The sequence below is a fragment of the Neopsephotus bourkii genome, unplaced genomic scaffold (assembly GCF_033783945.1).
Source record: "Neopsephotus bourkii isolate Nb327-2 ecotype Australia unplaced genomic scaffold, CSIRO-AGI_Nbou_v1 NB_1760, whole genome shotgun sequence".
Classification (NCBI taxonomy): Eukaryota; Metazoa; Chordata; class Aves; order Psittaciformes; family Psittacidae; genus Neopsephotus; species Neopsephotus bourkii.
In genome coordinates this window covers 10,907,762-10,928,179 of record NW_026902234.1, presented here as the reverse complement: position 1 = coordinate 10,928,179, position 20,418 = coordinate 10,907,762, and the positions used below count along the sequence as shown (strand labels likewise).

General features: G+C 39.9%; 1 protein-coding gene across 1 annotated transcript in view; it reads right to left on the bottom strand.

Annotated features, from left to right (window-relative positions):
- The window catches only part of NALF1 (NALCN channel auxiliary factor 1), a 474,418-nt gene extending 454,243 nt beyond the window's left edge, over positions 1 to 20,175 (bottom strand). Inside the window, exon 1 of the mRNA XM_061377804.1 lies at positions 17,306 to 20,175. Coding sequence (XP_061233788.1) covers positions 17,306 to 18,127 — 822 coding nt within the window. The 5' untranslated portion in view covers positions 18,128 to 20,175. The remainder of the gene's footprint in view (positions 1 to 17,305) is intronic.
- Positions 20,176 to 20,418: the final 243 nt, after the last annotated feature.

The following is a 20,418-nucleotide window of genomic DNA, read 5'->3' as shown; positions in this document are numbered from 1 at the left end:
ATTTCAATGACTCAGATATCGTAAAAAGAATGGCTGGAACAGATCAATAAATAAAAGATCAATATATACCAAGAATGTAATGCTGTTTATTCAAGAGTCCAAAAGCAATTTAAGACTAACGCAAAGAAATCCACAATCACACTGAGATCAGTTTGTATACAGAACAATGCAGGAGAGTGGTCATCTTCATGTAATTACTGAGAGAACCAAGGAAGAATTCAAACAGCTCCACAAACTTATTACTGCAGGAATAAATACACTGAGGTACCAATTAAAAGTGTTAAATATCTGGATTAAAGTTAGAAGCCTTAATGCCTTGTAAGTCTCCTTAACCTATTAGAAATCTTTTGGCATGTTAAAAAATAGCAGATTAAAGAGAACTAGTTAAAAACATTTTCTGGACTTCCAAAGAGCCTCTGAGAATGCTTCCCACAGAAGGCTGTTACGGAAACTATGTAATCACAGGATGAGAAGTTAACCACTGTCAGATTACAAAACAGGTACAAAAAGCAGAATACAAAGACAGAATACATTTATTAGCAGTCACTGCTCCATGTGGCTAAATGTTAACAGCAGGGTGCCCCCAGGTTCTTTACTTTATTAATCATCTGGAAATGGGACTGAAAATAAGATAGAAATGTTTACAAGTGACACAGCAAGTCTTAGGTCAATCAAAGCCAGAGCCAGCCAAGGAGCTTTTGGGTTGCTTAAAAGAGCCCAGTGAAAGGAGCAACAACGGCAGATGGAATCCAGCCCTGCCAAGGCTAATAGATGCACACAGGAAAGAACCATATGAAATACTTTGTCTAGAATTAAAAACTCAGTATGACCACTGAAGGAGGGGAAAACCCTCTTGATATGCATGGATCAATGAAAACACTCATCTGGGACCAACCACTATCTAAAATAAAGACACCGTTGAGAAAGAGTTTAAAAAGAAAGAGTACTGACAGAGATTACAAAGGCTAAAATTTATTTATTTGGGGGAAAGCCTGACAAAGGAAGAGGCTAAAAAGATGCAGTGAACAAGTAAAGATAAATCACAAATAAAGTAAATTATATAATTACTTATCTCTCTTCATAAGACAAAAAAAAAATTCAGCAAAACTGAAAGCTGCATAATTAAAACAGATTTTTATTTTTCATTTAAACAAAACAGATGAGATTCCATATCTGATGTTACAAAACCTAAAGGTACCATTTTAAAGAAGGACTTCGATTTTTCCTGTGGATTTATACATTAAACTTCTTCAAACTAAAAGCACTATGTTCTGTAGAGCAAGCCAGAATCAAACCAACACAAACAATAAATGAAAAGCCAAGATACCTCTGCAGTCACCCTTTTCTGTTTCATGGGTACACAGCTTATTCTTACCCAACTTCTATACACTGTAAACTACACTTTTCAGTTGCAGCTCTGCTGTCATGGATACTCATATTTCCTCTTTCAGAAAATTGTCCTTACTTCAACGTACTGCTATATCAAATACCCACAGTCAAACATACCAGGAGAGATTAGTTTGGTAGAGAATCTGAAGAAGGGGAAAGCAAAAAGGCTATGTAGTAGCAAACAACAAAAAGGAAAGAGAAGCTATATCCTAACAGATATTTTAAATTGTCAACTTTACTGGTGGGCATGAATTGGAAATGTATTTAGCACAACCCTGCTGCATCATAGCAAACCATGCTGTGTACCAGTGTACTTTAGAGTGTTCAAGCAGGTAAAGAGTAACACATGAAACTGTCTAAGACAAACTGCTAATAGCGAAATCTTAATGCATTAGGCAAAAGCCTACATCGTAATGTGTCACAGCTGCAGAGTGAGATGTTCTTCTCATTTATGTGTCCAATACACAAACAAAATCCTTCTCTGTCACGTAAGAAACTGCACTTAAATGCCTTCATCAGTCAGTAGCCACTAATAAGGCCGAAGCCCTGTTTTTGCAAAGGGCACAAAAGAAGCAAATCCCTCCACTAGTATATCAATATATTCCAAGTTGTATTTTTTTTTTCTGGTTTTGGTTACTAGTTTGGCTATACCACTTCCTATAATTTAAATAAATACAATCTCCTTCCATCCAACTATTTGCCACTAGACATCAGAAAGAAAAAAAAAGTCCTAAAGGAGCTACACAAAAAGTTCAGTAAGAACTACAGGAACATTGATTCTATCTTCATTATTACAAAAGAACAACAGAACTAATGCATGAAACAGTGAGAACCAAACTTAGATGAAATTTTGGTGGGTTTACCACACGTTTAGAGAAAATTAGGATTCTGAATGCCATTCTAAGTTCATTTTAAAATGAAATTTATCTCTAACAAGATACCCCTTCATGTATGAAATTATACTAACCAAAAAGTATATAAAAAGTTATTTTATTGAATCATTGTATGATAAATTGACTACTGCCCAATATGAATTAACAGGAAACTTTGCAAACTAGCAAATATTCTGTCTGGTCTACCACTGATTTTAACTCCCAAGCTTATTCCTAAAGATAGGACATGACTTCAAGCAGATCACTGAGCAGTGTAGTACATCAGTTTCTTTATAGTGGTTGTCAGAAATACACACTCTTCAGTTTTCTGATTCTTCAGAATCAGCTCCTTCAGGCTTCAGGATAAAGAAACGCAAGTATAATCTAAGATACATCCAACTGAAGCCTTATAGGAATATGTTGTCTGTCTAGTGTGATGTGTCCCTGCCCATGGCAGGGGGTTGGAACTAGGTGATCTTAAGGTCCTTTCCAACCCTAACTATTCTATGATTCTATGATTCTATTCTTGTGATAACCTAAGTCAAATACGCAATTTGACTACCTGCCCCTCTGACTCCTTTTCCCACTGGCAGGACAATGTCCTGCCTCTGTTGATTGGTCTCCCTTGCAGTTCCTGGTCAGCTCCAGAGCATCTGGTGGTGAAGGAAGTGTTCATCACCTGCAGGTCTCTCCCTGATGTTTCAGTAACACACACTGATACTATTCCAACAGTTTCTTTATCCATTTTGCTAGGAATCACTTCTTGCCTCCTTTTAGCCCCACACAAGTTTTCAGTTGGGGAAAACATAAAAAAACTTCCTGGTGGTTACCAAAGGCTAAAAAAACATTAAGCCCCACAGTTCTTCAAGAACATTGTTACTATTGGAACAGGGCTGATCATGATCTCTAGAACTTACTTGTTTCCCAAAAGCAGAGTAAACTAACTTAAGTCAATACATGGCATGAATTCTCAGGGTTCAGGAACAATGACCACCTATAATTACTGGGAGTACTGCAGTAAAAATGCCAAAATAATAAAAATTGGAAAGGTAGAACTTCAATCAGCAAGGCAATATTCTTCTAGCATCATATTTTCTGAAGAACTACACAGTATATTCTTAGTCTTTCAAAGAAAAAAGCTTTACTCTGTGGAGAAAAATAATATCAATACCACAGATACAGTTGTCCTCTATGCTGAAAAATCCAACGAAAATTAAGTACTCATAGGTATGTAGAAAATTAAGTCATTAAAAACCAGTTATTTAGGCTTTCCTGCATATCTGGCTGTCAGTTCAATAGTTACCTAAATCCAGACTTAACACTGTTCCACAACCTTTTCATTTCTTCTAGTAGGAAACAAGAAAATAAGCTAGAAGACGGCAGTATTTTATGAAGGAAGGTTAGACTTGTTCCACTGTTGCCAATTTCCCTCCCTCCCCACATATTTTTTTCAGTTTCCTGCTTGCTTAGATGTTTTTGCATTGTTCTGAAACTAAAAACTCAAGAGTAGCCAGAAGGGGCACTGACAGTTCTGTTGGTCCTGGGAAGTTGACGTGAATTCCACAGCGAAGACAGAGGCAGCCCAAAGAGTCCAAAATGCAGCAGAGCTGCAGTGGTTCTCTGCTGCAGAGGCTTGGCAGCTGCAAGGAAGGCATAAAGCAAAAATCTGCACCATGCTGTGCATCATCTCCATAGGCATGCCAGCAGAAGACAGAGGAGGAGGGGAGGGGGGGGGGGGGAATGGTAATACATGATCACTAATGCTATGATTATATAAAACCAGGTGCAGTGAATCATTTCAGAGATCCAGCTCAGGGTCTTGAGCTGTAGTCCTGAAGAAACTTCTGAGACACTTTGGGAATAATCTCCAAGTGAGGGTTGAATTTCAGGCTCTTTAACTATGGCTACATGAATATTAACCAGGAGTGTGGCTCCGTCAAAACACTCTACTGTAGACTGAAACAGTGCTGAGAGCTTGCCATCCACATTATATGTGTTTCATTTGGTTTACTCCAAGCTAACCTTATTCCTACAGACTGCATGTCTCTTAGAGCCTGCAACCCATCATACGTGCTTCTGGGGCACTTGTGCGGCTCTACTTTCAGCAAAAGTCGTGCAGTCTGGGTGCTCCCGGATTTCTCTGTGGCATGAATCAAGATATAACAAGAATGGCAGTGGGAGTGGGAGATTTGTTTGGAAAGCACACCCCTAACCTGAACTAAAATGCTAATGGAGACACAGCCTCGGGGCAGCTGCCTGTACACAGTTCAAGTACTTGAGATTTGTGAATGGCTGCCTAAGTGTGTACAGACCCTGTAATAAATAGTTGCCTTTTAACTCTACTAAGACACAAAGGAAAGAAAAGAATTTGAAGCAGCACCAGCCCTTTGAGGAGTAACAGGTGCACCACATGATGCACTGCATGTTACAGGACACCCTCATTGCCAAATTACTGTAATATTTGAGTTCCGCAATAGCACCATGATTTGTAAGTGGGGGGGAAAAAAAAAAAAGTTTCAGGTCTTTTCCTTCTCTTTCAAACTATCATCAAATCATTTCAAACATCTCTTTATCCATATATACCTTAAACACCATTTTCTATCCTGTACACCACAGAGTTAGAGCAACACAAAAAAATCTTACTGATACTCACAGATCTTTTATTCCTCCCTCTGAGCCTACTGATCTTCTGTGCCAGTCCTAAGTCTGGTAAAATTCTGACATGTAAATATTTCCTGCAAGCTGTAAAACATGTCATTTCTTCCTCTTGCAGATCTAAACATCTATAAAAGGAGAAAAAAGATCTCTTCCATCCCAAATATCAGCTCTCTTCAAACCAGGACTATATTAAAAACTATTAAAAAAATCATGCTATAAATATTTACATTCATACCAAACTTTAAGGAGGAATGTTTCTCCAGGAATCAAACATGAAACAACCACAAGTAGACAGGAAACTGAAAAAAAAAAAAAAAAAAAAGAAAAGTTTATATAAATATTTTGGAAGTGACTAATTCATGGTTATATTGCACAAGCTAGCACATATAAATATTTCAGAAAAAAAAATCTAAAACTCAGATGATACAACAGTAACAAAAACCTGATCTCCTAGATAATCACAGCAATCAAAAGATCCTATTCTCAAGAAAACCCCACAAAAACAAAGAACTTCATTATGTAATGAACAAATAAAGAAGCAGAAACAAAAGTAACCTAAAATATTCCAAATAAGAAAGCAAAACACTTGAGGTAACTTCTTCCATAATCTATTAGTATTAGGCATGTATTGGTATTAGTATACATGGTGATTTAGGTGGTTTTGTTCCAACCAGTGATACAAATTTCAGTCCAAACACATGGAGCATCTCTACAAAGGAGTTGCAAAGACCAATGCAAAACAGGGTTAGTGCACATCCTGGCTATGACATTGGCAATTTATTGTTTGCATACTCCACATTTACTGTGGACCTTTTCTAAAGTTTTGACGAAAGAAATAACTTACATTTCCAGATCACTCAGAAAACAAACCAGTGACTGAAAAAAGGAAAAGACTATTTAGAAACAACTGTTACATTCTCCTCTACTTTCTAAACTGCTCCTTAATGTTACACAATCCAGGACATTTCAAAGATTTCCATAGGAGCCTATACTTCAGGACTGTTCAAGACTGTCCTAGCCTCTCCCAGATGCTTGGTCCCACTTCAGTAATTTCCTTGTTGCACTTTCTGTAAAGACACACACACATATATATGTATCACATGTATACATACATATATGTGTACAACATCTGTAATTCTTATTTAAGATGAGTCATTGTTAAAATTACTACCTTTTTTTATGAATGTTGAAATGTACTAGAGAGCAAAACTTCCATTACCTGATCAGTTCTTCAACTTATGCTTAAATTCTAACAGTATATATATATATACCAGCATAAATACAGAGTGTGTGTACAGCAATCAAAGGAGCTCCTCTGGATTTAAATGAGCAATGCTACTGATCAGCATCTCTCCTTTTAACCCTGGTAGATGACCTACACTCTTTGCTGGAACAGGCAAATTAATTCTGCTTTGTCTTCTTCAAGATTTCCCCCTCCTGGACAGCTGAACAAGTTAAGCTCATAATATTTTTCTATAGTGTGGCTGAAAAATCAATAGAATAAGGGAATGGGATCAAGTACAACAACAAAGAAAAGGGAAAAAAACATTAATCTGACAATAATTACAAATTAGTAACGTCAGTCAAAGAAATGAGCATTTGAAGCACTCTGCATATTGCTTTTTGTAGTAAGGCTTGTAAGGCAAATCAGTCTGCATCAAATCTGTCCCTTTGATTTTATGTATTTGAATTTTAAAGTGTATCATGTGCCTCCTGCTCTCACAACAGTTATTATATTTAAGCAAAGCCATTGATTTCAATGACATGACACAGCCATTGAAAACAGTTAATCCTGGCTTTTGTCATTGTAGATTACTGACCAGAGAAAATTGTTCTACATTTACAAATGAAAATAAAACATTATTTTAAATTCACATCTGTCATACAAAGATTGGCTTGCAGTACATTTACTCAGGTCACGTCACAGGAATCAATCTCAGCTGCTGAATTTTTAAAAGCCATCATTACAGTAATAATTTAATTTCATTAATATAGTGGGGTTGCAAAAAAAAATGGATATTTATAAGATTCAGCTTTAACATTTGTAAGATTTAAATGAATGCAAAAGAAACCATAATGCACTTCTAAATAAACTGGGATATAAAGCAACAAGCCTCACTTCCTGAACTCCTGAAATCTAGCTAGCAAGATATCGTGTATCTTGTTAGCTAAACAGCTCACAATAGGAGTCATTTCCCCAAGCGTTGTTCTATCAGAAGGCATAAAAGAAAAAAAAAAAAAGTACAAAAAATAATTCTGCTTTTAAGACAATTTGCTAATATACGTTATTCAGAAACTCCTATTTGTTCATAATACTGGTCCAAGTTCTGTCAGGTTCTGTGTAGAAATATTTACAGGAAGGCTTTAGCTTCAGAGCAGAATGGGACTGGAAATGAGCGTCTCTCATTTTTGAATTCATGACGAATTCTAAAAGCCATCCCACGAGACTTTGGCTATGGTTTTGTTTTGCTTCCTTTTTTTAAGTGCAGAAACTCAAGCCAGTGGATGCTAATCCCCATGTATCTTCAGACCTGGTCCTGCTCCAGCTACACAGCTGAAGTGGCAGAGCCTCTATGTTACTGGCAGCATAGGCTGGGACATCCCCCTGCACAGGACTGGTCCCGCACTTGTATCCTGTGAAAAAAACAACTTCCTTCTTATAAAAACTTCCCAGTCTCTCTTTAAAACACTGTATCACAATCTTAACAGCTTGAACATGGTGTGAAAGGAAAACATGGAAGGATGGTCTTGTACTTACAGAGGTATAAAATTTGCAATCCTCCAAAACAGATGCATTTGGAATAATTCACAACAAAAACTTCAATGAATTAATTAGGCTCTGATGACACAGATCCTTCTCCACAGATTACACCACTTGCCTGAGTTTAACATGGTTGCAATCAGTACAGACACATGCCACTGGAAAGCCACCAGAAACTTTCTGAAGGAATTTACCAATGATCAGTATTCTATGTAGGTATTACAATAATATTCCTCTTGAAATTTTCCAGATGCTTTAGTTTTTTCCAAAGCACAGATTTTGGATTATTTGTAGCTGCTTTTAATAAAAAACTATGACTGACATACATAATTTTAACTTTTTTATATTATACACTGAAACTTAAATGTATAGTTTTCTCATTTTAAAAATAATTTATTTTTAAAGTGAGATGTGCTATACCAGATTTCACCACAAAGCGATTTTCTTTTAAAGTCAGTTATAAATCTTTGAATGCATAAGAACTTTTAATTGCAACTGGGAATAAATAAAAGGCCCTTGTTATCCTAAAGCTCTTCCACACAGGAATCCAGTTTTAACTAATATCATATGCAAAGGCAATGTTAGGAGTACCCATGGGAAATTTGCATGTAATTTTTATAAGCACATTTTTTTCAAAGTAGCCTTAAAAAAAAAATTATTGTTTATTCAGTTTTGCTTTTGTGGTTTTGGGGTTTTTTGTTTTTTTTTTTTTTTTTGTTTGTTTTGTTTCCTTCTACAAGGTGGGTTTTATTTTAAAAGATACCTGGTTTTTAATCCAGTGTGCACATATACAAATACAAAAATCTCAGCAGAGATCATTTTAGTGCCACTGAAACCATTAACTCTAACAGCAATAAAGATACCCATCTAAATGATTAAGTTATAGTAATAATGGGTTTTTTTCTTGACTCATGGGCTTAATAAATCAACTAATATGACTTAAGTATAAATTTCCCATGCTAGCAACAGATTTTCTGTCTGATATACTGTTCCTTATGAGGAACCTGGGTACATGAATAAATGTTTTATATTTGTGGTCTTCTATTTAGTTGTCTATTACTACACACAGAAATCTGCAAGATACATAATTAACTTTTAATACAGATTTTAAAGCATTTAAAAGTCGCTCAAATTCTTCCTTTACAGCTCTTTAAATCCAAGTATGTCTCTGAATGAATATATCTCACACAGAATTTGCTTTTCTGAAAAGAACCCGTGAGTGTAACCCCTCAAATACAGAGAGCAAACTAACCAATGTAGAGCAAAGATCAGGAAATCATCAGTCAACAAACCCTGGAAGCTCTCCTATTGTCCTAAGGAGCGCATAAAATGAAAAAAAAACCTATTTTTCCAAGTAACACTGACAATCCATCTTTTCCCCTTCTTTGATAAAGAATGTCTTCTGGTTCTTGATTGTTAATATTTTAAAAATGTAATAAAGATACTTCATTATGGTGTTTCATTGATAAGAAATGTGTCAACAGGCCCAAGATACCATTTACATAAACGTTCAGGCAAATTGAAAGCAACATCTAGCCTAACATCCTGAGGATCAGCAAAACTTAAGCATGCATTTTAAAAGCATTCTAGGTATCATATTTGCTGACTGGAAAATATCTCCTGAAAGCTACAATATACTGCACATTTTAAAATAATTTTTTTTCTTTTATAAATTTTATAATAAATTTGAAAATATAAGGGCTTCCCTAAGGGACATGCCTAGATAAAATAAAAAAAAAAAAAAAAAAAGTTTTTAAAATGCCATTGTCATATATCAAAATGAAAATTCATATTTATTCAATTTGTTATTTCTCCACTACAGTTTCCCCCTTATTTCATTGAAATTCGTTAAAACATCCACATTGACTTCGAAACTGCTGCAGAATTTCTAAAAATTTAGACCCAAACATATTGGGTTTTGGCAACTTCAGATCATCTTTGCTACTGATTTTAATCAGCAAGTTGTCTTCAAATGATGAAATCTCTGAATGGTCTCTCAACACCAATCTACATGAAAGGTGAACATTCACATCAAGATCTCCAAGACAGTTCAAATGACCAAGACATTCATATAGAACTGCTGAAGTTTATCAGTTCAACATTTATCATTACCATTCATCCCAACAATTTGGTTGCATTCAACCAGTGTTTCAAAGGGTCCCATCAGGTTCTTCCATCAAAGCTTTACAACAGTGCTATTTCAAACACATCTTTTGAAAAATGTCCACTAGCTTGGACGAAAGAGATGAGATGAAGGGTGAGAGAATATCAAGTGTTGATCTCATCTCTTTCTCATTATGGACCGGGAGCTCATTGGATACAACTCTTCAATGTGCACGCTCTAAAGGAACAATCTACATCTTTCATGTATCTGCCCTGTTTGTAAACAAGGTCAGATCACAAATCCAAAAATAAACTGGCCTTTATTTTTTTAACATATCTTCAAATTAATAAAATCTCTCTACAAGCCAGAATGTGTCTCTAGTGCCTCGCTAAATTTGTATTCATCTGATTGATGCTGTAAAGTAAATCAAACTATCACACGCTCTCGCTTAGCAATGTTTGCTCTACAGTTCTGACAAGAGAACAGTGAAAAGTACATAGAGAAGTACAGTATGGTTATTTTAGTAAAGTGGCATAAAAGTCTAAGAATATGTCTCTCTCGAGTGACAGAGATTGGGTAGAGGCTTGGGAGTTCCCTCTGATTTGGTCTAAAGAATTAAAATGAAGCCCAGTGTAATACATAGGAATTCTCACACACATAGACACCTCTACCAAAAAACCCTAACCTGCCTTCTGAAGAGATGAGAAAATAAAAGAAATAATCTGTAGCAGATTTACCTGCAAAAAAATTGTTATTAAGGAGATGACCTACAATTTTAGTTATAGTAGAAATAACAACTGGAAAAGTAATACATAGAAGCTGTTGGCCTCCCCTCTCTCAAAAAAGTGATAAAAATATAGTTTGTCATGCAAGGGCCTTTCCTATTCTTTTCCCTAAGAAGCAGATTGCATAGCTCACACATCCTTCAGTGACAGAACACAGTTATCAGAGATGTGAGAGAGTCTTGTCATTTCACTAGGTTGGAGTGGGACAGCACAAGTAGCAGGATTTCACAAACTTTCAAGCAGTTATATTTTGCGTAAGAACACAATTTCATCCAAACTTACCAAAATCACTTTCTTAGGATTCATCTAATATGTCTTTAGATGTCAATAGTGGAGGTGTTTGTATCAGAGATAAAATGACAGTATGTGCTCTTTAGAGACAATGAACAGAAAATAGGTACTTTTAGGGCATAATCCATCTGTCCTATTTTTAGACGTCCAGTTTATTGTGAACTGAATTATGCTCTAGAATTACCTATGCATCCTCACTGACTACAAAGAGAGTCAACTTTTATATTTGATGTGGATGTCCACCCTCAATATCTTTTTTTTTCTTTTTGTCAGATGAATTATTTAATTTTTCTGTCTTCCAGGGTGTTATGAATGATACTTCTCAAAAAGTAATATTTAAGAATTCAGCTTCTAAGTTACTTTTTCTCTTTTAGGCAATTCACAGATCTAAATACATTATGGATCTTAGTGCAAGACTGAAGTGATAAATTACTAAGTATAGACCAAATGATTTTTAGGCAGGATAAGTGATAGAACTATAATTTGCATTTTGATTACTTTTCCTAGAAGAACATGAAATGAAGATGCAAGACTGACGCATCCTCTGCAAGGTGCATGTGAAGCATACTGCTTGATGCAAAGAGAATCAGTGAACAAAGCAAAATTGAGGGCAGAGCCCTGAGGTCCCTAGCCATGTGACCCTAATACCATAAAGTATTAAATGGTGGCTGCTGAACTAGAGTGAAAGCCTCTTCAACTACTCTGTGGTAGTCATCTGCAGTCCTTTTTTTCCTAAATCAGGAATGAAGTACCCATCCACACTAAGAATGGGATGAATATTTGTAAGTTTAACTAAATGCAAACTTTAATAAAGTTTGGTGGGGTGAACTCTCTTCTGGTAAGAAAACCTGGGAAATCTGCTCCTATAAGAGTGAAGAGATCTGGTCCTAATGCAACAAAGCATTTACAAAATTGAGTGAGTACAAGAACGTGCATAAGGTTCCCCAAGTGTCATGTCATTTATCTAGCTCAAAACCAGAGACTGAAGCAGATTGCCAAAATCAGGATTTTAGGCCAAAATACAAAGTCTATCAGTACATAATCAGTGTTGCTCCTTATATCAATATACCAGTGCGCTATTACAAGACTAGTCATACTAAATTCATCCACATATTTATCTTAAATTACTTTAGAAAAATAATTAAAATTCTACTTTTTTTTTAATCAACTGAGCAAATAGTATGTGCAAACATCAACTTATACAGTCAAATTTGTTTCACAGAATTTTAAACAAAGCTTTTAAAATATATATACATGAAAGTATAATGGCTTTTAAGCATATGATTAATCTTTTAAAAAGCTTTAAAATAAATATTTACATTTCAACACATTCTGAAAAGGCATCAGTTTAGTAATTAAAGTTTATTGTTTTCCATTTGTATCAGATGCTGACCACCAGTGCAGGTTTCTGAAGGTTTAATTTTCAAGCGTTTTTTCTGATTAGCTTAGGTTATCACTTCTGCATATAACAGAAATATTGTGTGATTAAGATATGCAATTGAAAAGTCAAACTTTGTGGCAGATGCTGGTCTATGTGACCTTTTGTAGCAGAAGAGTTCTTTTATCACTTGAGATTTTGGTTTCATATTTCTCATTTGCTCCTTTCTGCCAGCTTAACTGAGAGTTTAAATCAAAACCCAATTAGACTACATATGCTGTTTAGGAAAAAGTTCTTGGAAAAGTCATGATTCATATAAGGTTTGATATTTTCACATAAATGAGAACAAATGTGGTTTTAATTGTTTTAAATAAGTTTCAATCATTCTCTTACTCAAATAAAAGCAGTTGGACACACTCCTTTGATTCTCCCCTCCCCAAAAAATCACTAGTAACAGAAGAACTATATTTCTATCAACTATATCATCTATGGTGATGAAACCCTTTACTGATATGCATGTTTCCAACCAAATAGTAGTATAACTCAGCTATCCTCTTACATATTTCTTATACCAATATCATAGACCTCAAATCGTAATTTACTAAATGATATTTAATTTCTGATAAGAAGAGAAAAAAGGTCTGTGTGTATGTGTTGAGCACCTAAGATGTCAGCTAAATTTCACTCTTCAGCGATGTTGACATAAAAAGAGTTGGTATGGTTTTATTTTTCTCCTTTGAAATTCTAGGAGGAAAACAGAATTAATTTAATGTTATTTTAACTATAATGGGCTTACCTGAATTACACATTTCGATATTTTAACCACCACTGAGGAAGGCCACATTTTAAACACTTTCAACTTTCACTGGGTTAAAGAAACCAGTCCCAAATAATAGTAGCTGATGTTATGGTCAAGCATTAATAAACACATCTGCCAAGAAAGCTCTGGCCTCTGATACTTTTCAAAAAGGCGTAAGTTCCATCTCTTAAACAAATAAATAAAACCCCACCATAAAAAATAAAACCCTTTACATTTATATGTCCTACTTAGTTACTTGACCCAGTTTTAATCAGAGGTAGCCAGAATTTTCTTTTATTCCACAGAGCAATTGATTGCCTGCTGTCTTAAGAACAAGAACTTGAGTATTTCCCCTGACAGAAAGCTAAGTCATTACGAGGAACTGTGTCTTCCAACATCAAGCCAATATAGTTCTCTGTTAATTATCTGAATACAGTACTGTGTCACACCACATATAAAAATGGTATTCTGGAAACCAAGAAATTATGGATATTGCCAAGAACAATCTCTGTAAACATAACCATAACTGTGTAATATGCAAAAGCAAAATTTCATAAATATATAAAAAAAATCTGAATTTGATTTCAACTAGAAAACTAGAAACCCAGATTTTCAGTTACTCTGTTACTTTAGTGATTTACTAAGGCTACAACACTTTATCATGTCACCTGGTTGAATATGTAATAAGTTCAAATTCAAAACCTTAGTTATTGTTTAGCCATTACTGACATGTGGCTATCAGGACAAGAAAACAAGATATAAGGACATCAGACTTGAAAGGTATTTTTAAATAAATAAGTTGAAGATGGATTTATAGTGAGAAAACACTGATATTCCAAGCTTCTAAACAACACACACGTCTGCTGTCATCCTAACAATATAAAATGCATACACACGTTCATTGCAACCATCAAAACCAGTGATTTTCCAAATGTTCTGAAACTCAAAATTCTTAGCATTTTCTACAGAATTTTCAAAAATCCCAATGCAACTCAGTAAGTTTAATAGTAACACCAGGATGGCATTCTTTAAAAAAGAAAAAAGAAATAAATAAAGAGTTTACTTACATATTCAAACTGAAACCAAATCCCACCATGCAGAATAACTAAATGTGAACTGATAACTCAAACAACTCCTGTCTGCAAATTTCTGTAATGAAAAGCAATTTATTTAAAATATTCTTCAGAGATCAGAATACATGTAGTGAAGCATTATGTTTTGCAAATAATTGTGAATATAATTTGTGAATAATTTGAAAGTAAAGTTCACTTTCTTATGGTGTTAGATAAAGGAATGAAATTATGAAGTCTGAGGTTTAACCTCATACATCAAAGTAATTTGATATGTACTATTTGTTATAACCAATGCTACTTTCTGGAAAGGTGTAACTTGCTGGACTGTGAAATGCCCATGGTCTTCACTCTTCACTGTGAGAAATGTGTCGAGGGTGGAAGATGGTGGTGGGGAGAATTGAAGGGGAAAGTAACACCAAATTACAAGTTTTAGGTTGATTGTTATTGGTGTAAATTTTACTGACTTTCTCATCACCAATAATTGGTCAACTGCATGAAAAGCTCACTCTTTCTGTAAATGCAGCCACCTTCCTATTATACTCAAGATATCTTTAACAGAAATAGATTTAACAAGACTTTCATTGTATTAACTCAGTGCTTACACTCATGTCTATTAACTAACATCAGTATTTTTAGCATTTTGTTTAAAAAAAAAAGCAGCTCACCTTGTAAACCAACCAAATGGTGTGTACTTAACATGCATAATCAGATGTCAAGTTATTTTCTATTCTGATTCTTAAGCTAAGAAAAGTCTAATGTCCAAAGGTCAAAAGAAAAAGTATCCACTTACATAAGTTATTTTCCTGATTGAGTTTTATAAATGGATTATGCATAAAACACCAGAAAGACCAGCAGAACGTTGCAACAGTCACAAAGTGTTCATGGTAAGTTTCTAGTTTCACCCATACACACTTCAGGCCAGACCAGATGCAAGCACACCAACACACACGGCTATCAGACCGCGGGACCTGCTTAACGCTTGGCTTGCTCAGCCACCAGAACGAATCAGAACGCTCTAGGGGGACCGAGTAGCACGAAGGTGGGAAGGAGACAGAAGAGAACACGGGCACTCCCCAGTGTACCCACGGGCTGCGATTGCCGCCGTTCAGCACATTGGACAGCGCTCACAACGCCTTGCCCCGGGCCAAGGGAGGGAACACCGAACTGCACGCACTCTCGGGTTGGGCTTGTTTGGAGGTTTTTTCCTTACCCTGATGGAATAGCCTTTCATTTTTAACACAGACTGGTTGGCCGAATTCTCAAAACGTAGAGCAATACCGTCTGGCACCCGGAACGGAAGAACTGCAGGTCACTGGCACTGCATTTGTATGGTTGATTGATATGCTTCACACAGTGTTTTAATGTCAACAGCTTTTTCCCCATCATTAGACAAGTATTTTTCCTTATTCAGTCTCCGAAGGGGAAATTGTTACACAGTGTACACTTGCTGTTCTTTTCATTTTCAACACTTTTTACACCACATTATACTGCAGAGCAACTGCACACTTTGTGGTGAAGTTCACTCAGACTAAACTGTGATACAAAAAAATTCACTTAAAGCATGTAGACGTTGCCCATTTGGCAGGACAGAGTAGTCGGTCAACTTCTAACTAAAGAGACACTGAAATGGAAACGGTGTCCTTACAGCAGCAGACATCTATTTACAGTCGATACTCTTTTTACTTATCCAATTCACTCTGGAAATAAAACACATTTTATCAGTAACTAAGCACATAACATATATAAAGTGAGCGTGTATACACACAGTTTATAACTTAGAAACCGTGAATTCAAAATTACTGATGAAACTACTTTACTTCTGTCTGGTTTAAAAAGGAAAAATATATACAGCAACTTTCCTACTTTATCGAATTGGATAACATGGTATTTCAGCTGCTGGAGGGACTGTGGGTTAATTTTTCCGACAAAGATGTATGCAAATTACACCAACTTATTGGTGAATGGTATTCTTTAGGCATGTACTATTACCATGAAATGATTTCAGAAGGCCCAGATGAAGTTACAAAGCACAGAGGTACTGCTAGGCCTTCTGTTCACAGCAGTGATTTGTATGCACTTACGTGTTCCACTGCTAAAGTAGGATTTGGTTGACATACAGTTAACGTAATGCTACAGTGGTTGCTATAATACAGTTCAGAGCAGAAATCATGCTCCTGGCCCACCTCTCAACCAATACTCAAACATACGGGGGGAGGAAGCATGCAGATACTTATTTTATGGCACCAGTGACAACACTTTTTTTCTGCCCTTTCCTGTCTTGAGAGCTAGGCCAACTAATCTTGTGCAAAAGTAGAGAGAAGACAACTACAAAGAGCCAAAGTGGGACACTTCCTTCTAACAAAAGAAAAGAAAAACCTCTAGTTTTCTCCGAGACGTCACGAGTGGCACCAAGGAGAACGACCGCGGCTCAGTGAAACACTGTCACCATCACCTCTCAACCAAGGACTACCGCGGTGCCCGCTGGCATCTACTCTCGTCCTCCAGCCTTTCCCAACTCCAGAGATTCTGGCAGAGCGCCTGGAAAACGGTCCCGCTCCTCTCTTCCGAGGTGGCCAGGAGCTTCCCTGCTCCGCAGCACCACTCACCGCCGCCGCAGGGGCCACCCGGAACGGAACCCTCCCGAGCAGCCGGTGCGCGATCTCGGCCGTCGCGGGGGGACGAGGCACCCGTCCTCTGGGCACCGCGCCCATCGCCGCCCCGGCCAATCCCCGACCCCGCCGCGTCTCTGGTCCAGGAGGTCCCGCGGGCAGGGCAGAGCCGTCGGGCGGCCCCTACACCGGCCGCCGTCCTTGGCCCCGCTCATTGGCATGCAGACCCAGTCGCTGCCTGCCGCCAAGCCGCACCCCAACCCGCTGGAAGCCGGCAGCCAAGCCGGAGCCAATAGCATATTCATGAGGAGGGGGAAATCCACTGCTGCACTCCCAGAGGACGGAGTATCACTTTTTTTTTTTTTTTTTCTCCAAGCTTCCCCCTCTCTCTGCCTCCCTTTTAGCAATGCGCTAGCGGGGGCTCCCCATCGACACCCTCAGCAGCTCTGACTGCACCCTAAAAACGACGGCCGGCGGCGCCAGGGTCAAAGACCGCAGCTAAAACAAGCAGCACGGCAGCCACAACAGACGAGGGAGGCACGCCAGCCCGCCAGCGAGGGACAGGAAACACATCAGGGGCTCCTACCTTACAATCCTCAGGACACGATTTCACCGAGTACTCATCCGACTGTAAATATTTCTGGAGCATAACCTCAAACTCTTCGTATTTCTCCTGAGCGTGCTGGTCGTAGCGCTGGTAAGCCTGGACGCACTGGCTGCAGGAGCCTCCCCCCCTCAGCACCACATCCAGACTGCAGTTCAAAGTGTCCGGATTGGACAACCCGGCGAACAACTCCCAAAGCGTGTAAGAATTACAAAAGGAAAGGTAAAAATCCGTCAGGTCCCAGCCGGGCGCCGGGCTCTGCCCCGCGCTCCGCGGCCGCCCGGGCCCCCCCGGCTGCCGGCACAGCTCCTCCGCGTCCCCCACGCTGAAGCACTGCCGGGACCAGGAGCCCAGGAGGGGGCACGTCTCCAGGGGCCTGGCGGTGGAGTTCCCCAGGAAAGCAGCCTCGCCGTGCCCGTGCTCGGTGCCGTTGGTGCCGCTGCCGCCGCTGCTGCCGCCGCCGCTGCTGCCGGGGGAGGGCGGGAGGGAGGGCGAGGGGGGGGCGAGCAGCCGGGGCGCGGGGGGCGCCGGCTCCCCCATGCCCGCCAGCAGCTCCTGCTCCGCGGGCTCCGGCTTCTCGGGCGGCGGTTGCTCCTTCTCTCCGGTCCCCGTGAATTTGGCCTCGGCGCAGAACCACAAGTGATCAGAGAGCAGGACTGTGAAAAACAAGAGCGATGCCAGGGACAGTCGCCATTTCTGAGCCCTCTCTGAATCCGTGAAGGGTTTCTCGTTCTCCCGGGGTGCGAACCAGATTTTTAAGCCGTCATCATACTGCCGACTGCACATCCAAGCACCCCTGGTCATATTTTGGGAACGCACAGCCCTGGCCGACTCCACCGTGAGGGCTCCTTTGCCAGTGTCACCACAATATGCATTGACTTAAAAGACTGGGGTATTTTCTTGCCTGCCTTCCCTTCTCTCCCTCTTTCGCTCGCTCTCTCCCTCTTCCACTCTCCCCCCCCCCCCCCCCCTTCTTTTTCCCTCTTCTTTCTTTCTTCTTTTTCTTCCTCTGAGATATTGTTGGGTTTCACCGGTGGCTCTGCCTTGGTCTCACCACACGAAGCAGCCCCAGTCCATCCAACGCGGAGTGCCGTGGAAAAGATAAGAGCAATAACGCAGAGAGGAGGAGAAGGAGGGAGAGGAGATGGTGGTGGTAGTTGGTGGTGGCGGGGCTGCGCGGCTGGTCCTTTCCCCCTCTCACCCAGGCATGGTCAGACCGCAGCTCCCCATCTCCCTCCTGAGAAAAGCCCGTTGCCCCCGGACAGCTGCATGCCGCGTCCCCTGCTGCCGACGGACCGCTCCGGGAGGACTCCTCGCCTCTTCTTCCTCCCCGCCGCCGCGGCTCTCTTCTTCCTCAACCCCGAGCCGCGGCACAGATGCCTGCACCGCTGTCTCCGTCTCCTCTTTCTCCTCTCCCCCCTCCGCTCTAACTGGAGAGACGCTGCTGCAGGGCTCCCAGAGCACTGCCGAGGATGCTGAAGAGGAGGAGGAGGAAGAGGAAGAGGAGGAGGAGGCTGCCGGGGCCGCCGCCGCTGCTGGTGACAATGGTCTGCGGCTGCCGCCGCTGTTGCCGCCGGGCGCGGTGTCCCCGGGCGCACGGGGCGGAACTGCCTGGCTGGGGGCCCCCGACGGGCACAGGCATCTTGGGCCCCTGGGCTAAGTTGCCGCCATCTTCGTCCTGGAGAAACACTTTTTTGGGGGGAGCTCTGCCTTTTGCGTCATCTCCTCCCGCGCCGAGATCTCTCTATCCTGGCGCATTGGCAGCAGCAGCAACTCTGCCTCCTCCCGCCTGAGGAGGAGGAGGAGGAGGTGGGAGAGGCACTGGGGACCACATGGGCCCTCCAAAGGGCTTCCTCAGTGCAACTCTTTCTACTTGTCGCACGGAAGGGACTGGTAGGTACCACCCTCTAGCCTTCTCTCCTTAAAGGTCTCCTTCGCTTTCTGGCCCATGCCAACACAGGATGGTGGCTGGAGCGTTCTGTCGCCCGTGTCTTGTCCTTGCCAGAGTAAATCACAAATGGTATATGAAACTCCAGGCACTGGATCCTGGCAGGTTTTGGCCCCACATTAAAATGCTTGAACACAGTTGCCCGTCTTTTAGCCAGCTAGCTGGGAAGCATAATGCCCATAAGCCACAAACTGTTCCCCCAAGAGAAGTTTTGCAAAGCCCTGGTCCAGCACAAGCTGGGTAAATACTGACAGACTTTTGTGTTACACTCTTCAAATCTCACTGCCTGAAGACAGAGGCAGACAGAGCAGGCTTAACTTTCCCGCTAGAGTGATGAATCACAGATGAGCTCCATTCAGATCCACAACAGAGATCCATCTCTTTTTGGTACCAACCAGCAGGGTCCCTTGCTTAAATAAGCATACTGTTTTGTCACTACTAAGTTGCCTGCATCTTGCTTGGTGACACACCTTAATGTAACAACAACAGAAAAACTTGGATCCCATGTGAGACAAGAGGTGTCAGCTAGAAGTTGAACATTATCAGATGAAGACCTGGAGTTACAAGGTCTTCCTCTCAGGACATAAGGTATGCTATCTGGCCATAGCATCACCAAGACATGTATTTGAATTTCTCCACTGGACTGGGGTCCAGAAGCTCTGTACACCCTGAGGTAAGGGACCAATTAGAACTGCTAATGGCCATTGAACAAGGTCCACAATGTAGCCCAAATGGTGGCTTTTCTCCATTATTTGTTTATAGAAAGTTTTATTTCTTAAAAACCATCACTGACAGCTCTCTGACTTGGCTTCAAAACGTGTAGTGGGAAGAAATCTGAGACTAAATTTTATTAGAGGAGGACAAAACTTGTATATTTTTTGACTGCAGCTGTTGTTAACTGAGGTGTGAGCTTACCAAGTAAAGTGTTGGAATTTCCAAATCAAGGCTGGATGTCTTTCAAAAGGAGATGGTATACCTCAAACAGAAGACGCAGACTCGAGAAATTGCTGAGAGAGGTTCTATGCCCTGTGTTATGCTGGGGGTCAGAGCTCATTACCATAATGGTCTCATCTGTCCTTAAAAGATCTGTGAGTCAAATTCTACACTGAACGGAAGTTATCTGTGGATTTCTTTTTTATAGACTATT